Raw genomic sequence first — 9872 nt, 5'->3', positions numbered from 1 at the left:
ATTACAGCCCAGGACACGTGACTAATGTCCCATTTAACTAAAGTGTTACTTCAGAAACTTCCATGAGTAATGGAAGTGGTCTCGACTAGTCACATGCATTAAAAACGTCTCCAGTTACTGTCGTAACCTCGATTCCCTGAGAGACGGGAACGAGACATGGCGTCACAAGCTGACGCTTTGGGGACTCCCTTCCTTCCTAAACCTACCTGAAATCTTATAGCACAACGCCAGTGAAGTTGCAATACACTGGCCAATGCCAGCCAAGACGGCGATTAGGGGCTGGGCCCCGCCTCTATATAATGCGCCGTCTTGGCGGCATAAGCTCAGAATCTTCAGACTGAACCAACAGCGCCGCAGACCTTAGCAGGGAACATGGCAGCCTACACCGTGTCTCGTTCCTGTCTCTCAGGGAACTGAGGTTACGACAGTAACCGGAGACGTTCCCTCTCGAGAACGGTTCACTCAACATGGCGTCAGAAGCTGACGCTCTGGGGACTGTATAGAACAGTGGTTCTCAACTGGTTTGGCTTTGGGACCCACGTTTGTTAAAAAACAATGAATATGATTAATACTGAATAAACAACCTATAAGGTAAGGCTATTAAATAACAGTTTTTGTTAATACAATTAAGTTGGTTTGAGCCACCAGAGTCATTTAAACATATACAAAATGACACAAAGTGAAAATAACATGGTATTTTTGGGTTATGGAAACAACAGTTACCATGGTGAATATACAATACTAACATGAACTGTTAATGAAATGTGGAAACTGCTCCTGAATAGAATGAATATCATGCCTTCATGCAAATCCTCCCCAGCTAACACACGCAGTACCAGTTTTATCGGTTTATCAGATTTATCGGTACTGTACTTTAATTTCACACGTTGCATGCTTGTAGTTTCTGCGCTTTAGTGAAGTGATATACAGCGTGGCGCCGCGTGCTATTGAGGTGAGAGACTTTTTATTTCTTAAGTTACGAAAATAACGATAGAATAATGACACTGACATTAAGCCTGTTAACATCTCATCTGACCGCAGATACTGAATCGGGACAGTGCGTTTTTCTCAGGCACTCTTTACTTAAACTGCATCAGAAGTGGGAGCCCTGTCCCTCGATAACATATCCGCGCAGCTGTTCAGGTAGCCCGGGACATGCGCTGCCCGAATGGTGAGCAGAGAGTGATCGGCCCACAGCAAAAGTTCGTAAAGGGCTCTCGAGTGTACCCGGGACATCGTACACGAATGAACAACAGCACAGCTTAACCCTACGCACATTTATATTTAGTTATAATGAAAAAGTTTCAATTCTGTCGATCTTTTTACCCCGTTTTAACATGGATTTCTATGGTGACCGGCTGTAGATGTCGGGCAAGATGGCGGATAGTAGCGGAGGCACATAATATCCATGTTCTGATTGGTCAGATCGCTTGTCAATCAAGCTCTTTGCGAACGGTCAATTAACTCTTTTATCGTAATTTTTCCAAAAGAGGTATATCTCTTCCTCCTCATACTGTCTCTGCTTGAACAAAGCACCATCCCTACAGTAAACTAGGTTGGCGCTGACATTGTAACCGTTGCATGCATAGGTGGAAATCCCGGGGGGGTCGGGGGGACAGGACCCCCCCATCTGAGGGTTGTTCTTCTGAACGGCTTATGTCAGTGCACTCTGTTTGACAGATTTTTCAAAAGCACTGACATGATTTCCATGAAATATCAGCAACCTTTGGAGAGGCTTTTGAATGTAGGGTGTGTTTTGAGGTGGCATCTGTTCATTTTGAAGTCAATAGCTGTATTACAGCCTGTCTCGAAGGTAATGTGGCTTGTTATCAGTGTTGTCACTCTGACAGGCTCAGAAATTAGATCGCAGGAAATGCATTGGAACACAATTGCCTGGATAGAATTCAGTCTGTCAACCTGTCAAGTGAAGCACCAACATAGAAATAAATGCCAAATAGCCGGGAAATGTAAAATTGAAAAGGACATTTTTAAACTTCATACAAATTTATATAAATGTTGTTTGTATATGTATGTATGTGTGTGTGTATGTATATATGTTTTGTTATATAATATAATTTAAAGGGTTAGTTCACCCAAAAATGAAAATTCTGTCATTAATTACTCACCTGCATGTGCGCGCTTTCCCCTGATCATAATCAATGTAATCAGCATTGTTTACGTTCAGGAGAAAGTGCACGTATGCGTCGTGGTACTCTCCAAAATGACGGAAGACGGTAACTCGGGGAGAAGAATTGTTGAATAAATTGTTATTTTTGTTTTCTTTGCACACAAAACGTATTCTTGTAGCTTCACAAAATTGAAAGGGTTAGTTCACCCACAAATGAAAGTTCTGTTATTAATTACTCACCCTCGTGTTGTTCTAAACCCGTAAGTTCCACTTCATGAGGATGGGGGTAAGTGCAATTGGACGGTAGTCATTGAAGCAGGATGGAGACGACTTCTTCGGGACTGGAATTATGGTGGTAGCTTTGAAGCATGTGGGGACAACAGCCTGACTTAGCGAGATGTTGAAAATGTCTGTGAAGACATCGGTGAGTTCCACTGCACAGTCTCTCAGTACACGCCCAGGAATGTTGTCAGGACCCGGAGCTTTACGTGCATTGATCCTATGAACACATTAATGAAGTGATGAATGAATTAGCTACACTTGCTATGGACCGCACATCCATCTTGTAAGAGCCTAATATCGCACTGCACTCAAAAAATGAGTAAATAATTAAAAGGAAGTGTGGTTCAAAGGCTAAGACTTCTATTTTGCCCCCCCCCCCCCCCACCAGTTTATTACTTTATATCATCAGCATAACAATTTGAGTTAAAAGTTGAATTGAACTTTTTCCTATATTGCTTTAATGACAACAGCTCTTGAGTTAACCTACCTGAAATATTTCTAATTCATTTTATGCCATGATGTTTCTTTGTTTTACATTTTTTGAATCCTTAAACTTTATAAAGCTAAATATTCTTTTTTTCCCCCCCCCCCCCCACCAGTTTATTACTTTATATCATCAGCATAACAATTTGAGTTAAAAGTTGAATTGAACTTTTTCCTATATTGCTTTAATGACAACAGCTCTTGAGTTAACCTACCTGAAATATTTCTAATTCATTTTATGCCATGATGTTTCTTTGTTTTACATTTTTTGAATCCTTAAACTTTATTTACAGGTTTAAATTGGATTTCAAATCCCAAGATGTTCAGTGTGGTAAACTCGCAGTTTTCCAGCATTTCTATATGACCTTCAAGATGGTCCTCTCAGGCTGTGGTTATCAGCGAATGTCACAGTCTCGCTGAAGTTGCCCAGAAGATGCAGTGAACATAATTTCAAACAGATACTCAGCCATATTGGCTTCACAACAGATGTTTGAAGCTCCCCGCATTCTTTCTGACACTAGAAGCTCAGGGTTTTGTTCTTGAGGGCCCTCAGCGATTTTATCTTGTGTGCATAGGTTTGTTTTAGGAGAGTAGTGAAATATGCATGAGCGGACCAGCCTGTCAATTATCTTGTCATTCACTTCACTTATTTTCAGGAGAACATTTTTTGTTGTACATGGTACATGCACCAAGATCTGCAAATCTGAGATGGTTTATTTCAGCTCCAAGCATCTCTAGCATCGCCCTTCATTATTTAGGCTCTTCTGCTGATACCCTCGCATTGTCTCTCTGTCTCACAATAGGCTCCGAGGTCATCGTGGGGGTCAACAAGTACCGCCTGGAGAAGGAAGAAACTGTGGACGTGCTCTCCATCGACAACACTGCTGTGCGTAACAAGCAGATTGAAAAGCTGCGCAAGGTTAGTTCCCTCCGGCAATGATTCACAGCACGGATTTTGATGTCAAGTGCCTTCATCCGTGTTGATGCGATCTGAAATAGTCACATATAATCTCTTCCCAGCAGAGCTCTCTGTGAAGTTACCTAATCACAATCAAGGGCTATAATTCAATCAAGTACTTGAAGTGCTTCATAGAACTGACCAGAATTGATAATTTTGTTCAGAGAAACTGTCATCATTGTATTAATCATTGCAATACAGATCTGTGAACATTAAAGAAAATACATGACATTGACTCTGAACTTTATAGAATTATATTCAGTGATGTAGGAGCAGCAACTTCAGGGATCTTATCTATGCACAATCAGCTTGTAACACTCCAAAGAGAAAGGAAAACTTTAAATCACATCATATGACCCCTTTAAGGTATGAATCTTTAAATAGCAATTACCATTTCTCTAAAAGCTAAGGGCAGTGGCGTAGCAAGTCAGTTCCGGGCCCATATGCAAAAAAATGTGTACGGGCCCCCCCTAACCCCGCCCTCTAAGTACATTGAAGAGACATTTATAGACATAAAAAAACACTCTACCCAACAACTTTTTCACAACCAGAACGGAACTAAAAAAAAAAAGTCTAAAATAAGGAAGGCTCAGCCAATGTCAATAAGAAACTACTGCATGCAAACACAAACAATCTTGGCACGGCGGCCCAAAATGTAAAAAAACAAAACTACTCACTCATTTTAGTTGCATTCTTCGGGCCTTTCTTTCAGCAAATTCATTCACGATGTCCTTGGTGTTTAATTCACAGCTTCATGCATTCTCTATGGAAAAAATAGCCAGTCCTGATAGTCTTTTCTGCAACATGGTGCTCCGCAAATAATCTTTGATGAGCTTCAGTTTTGAAAAAGAGCGCTCCGCTGAAGCAGCAGTAACAGGGATAGTAAGATAGAGAACTAAAACGGTGCACATGTCGCTGAAGCTAGATATAATAGGGTTGTTCTCAACAATCAAAAAAACTGGCCAGATCTTGAACTGTTGTCAAACCAGAGATTTGTTTTTTAAAGGCTGCACAGAATGCTATCAATTGTTGTGGAAGGGCTGGAGACAAGTCTTCATTGTATCTCTCCACTAACCTCTGTGCCCCCTCGTATATAGTGTTCTTCTCCTCAGTTGCAAGTATGTGTGGCTGGACCACTCTGAACAAATCGGCAACTGATCGCAAAGCTGAAAATCGCCGACTCAGCTGGGAAATGATGGATGTCTAGGCAAGCGTAAAATACATTTACCTTGAAGTAACTTTCAGCATCAGCCAAACGTTCATCCTGACAGAATTCATTGAAATGGCGCTTTGCCCTTCTAATTCTTTCATTTTCAAAGGTTTTTTTCACTCCCCACTTCTCAGCCATGAATTTTGTGGTTGCTATTGCCTCCTCAAAATTTTCTCTGAACCTTGTCAACTCCGCGATGGCAGTGCCAAGTAACTCTGTAGCTTTATGAAGGTCAGCATCCTTTGCCTGTAGCATTTTTTAAATGACATTGATCTGTTCCAGGACTTCACTTTGAAGGACTATAATAAAAACAAAGTCAAATCTTTCCATCAGCCTTATCAAAGCCATGGCCTCGTTGCGCTCATCTGCCCTTTTACTGGTAAGTGAAATTTTGGTAAGGGCCTTCAACACGTCAACATATCTGTATCTGATTGCAGACACTGCATCATTGCACGATGCCCACCTAGTAGCACACAGTTTTTTAAGTGTGACAGCCGGAGTGAGTTTTTCAGTCATCTCAACCAATACATTCCACCTCTTTATACTGTGTGCAAAAAACACGTAAAATTTTTCCACGGTGTTGTAAAAATTTTGTCAGCTCTGTTATTGACTTGACTGAATCATTGAGGAACAGATTTAAGTTATGGGCTGCGCAGTGTACATATGCGGCATTTGGCTGTCTCTTCTGTATCCTTGCCTGAACTCCCGTGTATATGCCACTCATGTTCACGGTCCTATCAAATCCTTGGCCACGGCACTTTGAAATATCAAGACTTTTTTCCTCAACTGAAAATATAATTTCATTGTCTATTGTGCCAGTGGACAAGTCAGGTATTTGCAAGAATCCCAGAAAAGACTCGTTGATTTTCACAGCCATTGCAGCACCCTGGCTATCTCTCTCTATGGTTACATACCGAAAGATTTGACTCATCTGATCCACTTTAGATACATCTTGAGTCGTATCCATGATCACTGAGAAAAACGGTGCGGTCTTAATTTCACTGATAATTTCTTTCTGGACAGTCTCAGAGAGTATACCTATAAGTTCATTTTGGATTTCTGGACTGAGATACTTAATGAAACCAGCAGGGCGACTGAGCAGCTCCTTCAAATATGGATCATACTTGGCCAGTAGGTCGATGATGGAGAGAAAATGACCTTTGTTGACACTTTCATTGTTTTCGAAGTGTCCCCGAAATGCAAGGTTGTTTGATGCTGGTTAAAGTGACATTAATGATCCGGTCAAGAACCTGCCTCCAAAAATTAAAGGGTTAGTTCACCCAAAAATGAAAATTAGCCCATAAATTACTCACCCTCAAGTCATCCTAGGTGTATATGACTTTCCTCTTTCAGACGAATCCAGTCGGAGTTATATAAAAAATTGTCTTTGATCTTTCAAGCTGTTTCATAGCACTCAGCGGGTGTTGCATGCATCAGTCCAAAAGCACTTAATTAAAATGCGCCCGTCCATAAAAAAAGTGTCTCTCACGGCTCCTGGGGGTGAACAAAGGCCTTCTGTAGCGAATCGATGTGTTTTTGTAAGAAAAATATCCATATTCAAAACGTAATAATCACTTTAATGTAGCTTGCGCTCACTGTTGTACACTGGAAGCAGTTCCGGGCAGATGACGTATGGAGGTCGGCTCCATATATGGATCAATCTCTCATCCCATGCAGTGTTTTCTTTTTTTTATTTTTTTTATTTGGCGCGGTGCAGCGTTTGCATGTAATGCAACATCATTTAAAATTGACGGCGCGTAGTTCTACGGCAGCCGCACTGCCGCAGTGTACAAAAAATAACAAATGCACACAAGAAATGACGGAGAATTTAGAAATGACGGAGAAACAACAAATTACTGCTCATGACATGCATACAAAACATATATTTATTGTGGCCACAAATTAAAAATTCATTCTCTCGTTCCCGTGGGCGGGCCCCCAATCAGCCCGGGCCCATTTGCACGTGCATACCCTGCATGCTCAGACATTACGCCACTGGCTAAGGGGCAGACAGGTATTTTAATGTTTGTGTCACCTAACTAAATTGATTCCTGATGAAAAAGACCATTGTTATTTAATACATAAAGGTACAATCAATCAACAATCAAATATAAATTTGAATTATTTCACAGTATTTTGTTTTATTTGTATTACTTTTACTAATATTTTATTATTTTTTCATCTTGTTGGTGATCATAACAGACAACAGTATGTATATGCAGTACATTTCTTGTTGTCCTTTTTGTGTGAGCTATTTGAAAATCCTGTCTTTTGCACACAACAAGCACAGCAACTCCGATCAGCTGAGAAATATTAACAGCCAGTTTTGATAATCTAATAGATGCACTGAAATGCATTTCATTTGGTTAACAGTTGACGTCCTGCATCAAATCAGATGGAATGCTTTGATGTTGGAGTGCATTTATTTTGACCCTCAAAGTATTTTCCAGTATACCTCATGAGCTTTCAGTAATGAACACATATAGAATAGCATAGAGTCGACTGGCCATTGCAAAATCAATTCTGACAGGATGATGCAGGATACAGAGTTGTCACCTGACCTCATCGCACTGTACATAGTGTACATACTCTATACTGCAGCAATAGCACGGGTATTGTAGTAGTATGCTATTCCGAACATTGACCAAATCATTTTAGTGAATCAGTTTGTTCAGCTTTTCACATTCACAGAAACAAATGTTACAAATGATTCATTCAATGTCATGAGTTTCTAATAATGCATGGCTCTTAGTGAAGATGTAATTTACCGCTTATTTATGCTGCGTGTATAAAGCAGTTTGACATGATAAGAGAGTGTGCACACATTCAAATCATGATTTTATCCACTTCATAGCTTTTTAGCTATTTCCCCGAAGTGACAGCACGTCGCCTGGGAGTTCTCATGCGAGGACAGTCTGTATATTAATGTTGAATATGTAAGCACATCAACAGCCGTGATGTAATATTTAAAGTGCCAGCCACCCAGTTTCTTTCAGATCAAAGATTTGAAGGTGGTTTGATTGATCTGGAATCATTTGGCATGTGTTCACTCTTCATCTCTTCACGGTTACCCAAAACATCTTCGGTTCACAGAGTGTATGTACTGCATCTGCGGAGTACCTTGGAACATAATTTAGACTCTCTCATGTTGTAAAAAAGAATGGAAAATATGTTTAAAGTAAGTAATGCACTGGAAGTGCATATAATACAAAAAAACAAAAGCTGCACATTTGTGCATTTAAATCTTTAAAATCAGTAAACTTGTTTACTTATTTTTTATATTTTAGTATTAAATTTTATTTTGGGAACATTTTTTTGAAACTTTTTTTTAATTTATTTTTTTTACGTGTAACATTATTTCCCTCCCCCATTGCACTGCCAACACAGATTGTAATATAATCATTAGTGCTGTGAATTTTTGGGTAAGCAGCGAATCGATTCATGATTCACGATTCATAGGGTTTCATTTTGATTTAAGAACGATTTTTGCCAATTCAGAAGGATATGATTCGAGACGATTTACAATTAAATTCAATGCGATTTGATTAACGATTCGATTCTGTATTTTTGAAGTGCATTCACAGGATTATTTAAATGCTTTAATTTAGCAACTTTTCAGACTACCCTAGCAAAATTTTCTTCCAAAAGCACCTAACAACAAATTTAGCAATTTGTTTACATTTATTTGCAACTTTTAGCAACTTTTGGTTAGTGACTCGGACAATAAAAAGGCACTAATTTTCCATCCAAATGACACAAAAAGAGGACATACATCACGTGAACTGAGTTCTGCTATTTGCAATTGTTTAATTTAATAATAATAATAATTAAATAAGTGAATAATTGAATAATTGTTCATTTATGATACACTTTGTTAGTGGCTTGTACCTGTGATTGATGATCAGTTAGTGCACTGTAAGAAAAATGGAAAAGATGCTAGTAATTTTCCAGGACATTATCCATTGTAATCCTGTAACCCAATGTGTAATTTAAAATGCAGGTAAAAAACCAATACGGAAAATTCTTTCATATTAACATAGTAGATTGTGCCCTATTTTTTGTGACTTTTCTTAGAGTATAGCATACTAAATACTAATACACCGCTTAAAGCATAATTGTTGAGAATGTGTAGTATTAGTAGTTTACTAGCTATAAAAAAACTTAAATTGTAATAATTCAAAACTGTGTAAGTGTTCAATAATTCAATGTATTTAAAAATACAGTTATTTATATTTTAATATTATGCATATTATTTTACAAACAAATCTAAATTAACATATATAGAATATATTGTTTGCTGAGATTTGATGTGACAATTTTGCGTCGTGATTACGCAATGACGTCATCACGCAATGACATCACAACGTCATTTAGCAACTTTTAGAAACAAATCGACCTTCTTTTAGCAACTTTCTCTGAAAATTTATTGGCAAAACTTGAGCAAATCGTTACAGCCCTAATAATCGTCATCTATGGGTCTGGCAGCAGATTTACTATCGCAAATGATTAGCCATAACAATGTCCATGTATCCATCATGATCTGAGTCACGGCGCACTGATGTCCTCCTGTGCCTCGATTCTAATGTCACTTAACAATTTCTCTGCATTGTCCGGCTGACCAGACAGAGAGGGCAGACAGGTCAGCTAAATGTTACTGCCTGAAAAGACATTTTCTTATGAATTCTTTTTCTTCTGAGAATATAAAATATATGCTATTATGACCCATTTTATATTCTGCAAAGGCATCAGTATTATTAGTATGGGTTTTAGTATCACACACACACACACACACATATATATATATATATATA

The 9872-nt window shown here is 38.8% G+C and overlaps 1 protein-coding gene across 2 annotated transcripts in view; it reads left to right on the top strand.

The window, feature by feature from the left end:
• mmut (methylmalonyl CoA mutase) overlaps nt 1-9872 on the top strand; it is a 48239-nt gene that overhangs the window by 12491 nt on the left and 25876 nt on the right. For both annotated transcript variants that reach the window (XM_016295815.1, XM_016295816.1), the window contains exon 8: nt 3697-3812. In XM_016295815.1, the coding sequence (XP_016151301.1) occupies nt 3697-3812 (116 nt within the window). The remainder of the gene's footprint in view (nt 1-3696; nt 3813-9872) is intronic.

Source organism: Sinocyclocheilus grahami, unplaced genomic scaffold, assembly GCF_001515645.1.
Source record: "Sinocyclocheilus grahami isolate Dianchi unplaced genomic scaffold, SAMN03320097.WGS_v1.1 scaffold340.1, whole genome shotgun sequence".
NCBI classification, from domain to species: Eukaryota; Metazoa; Chordata; class Actinopteri; order Cypriniformes; family Cyprinidae; genus Sinocyclocheilus; species Sinocyclocheilus grahami.
This window is presented reverse-complemented; position numbering and strand designations above follow the sequence as displayed.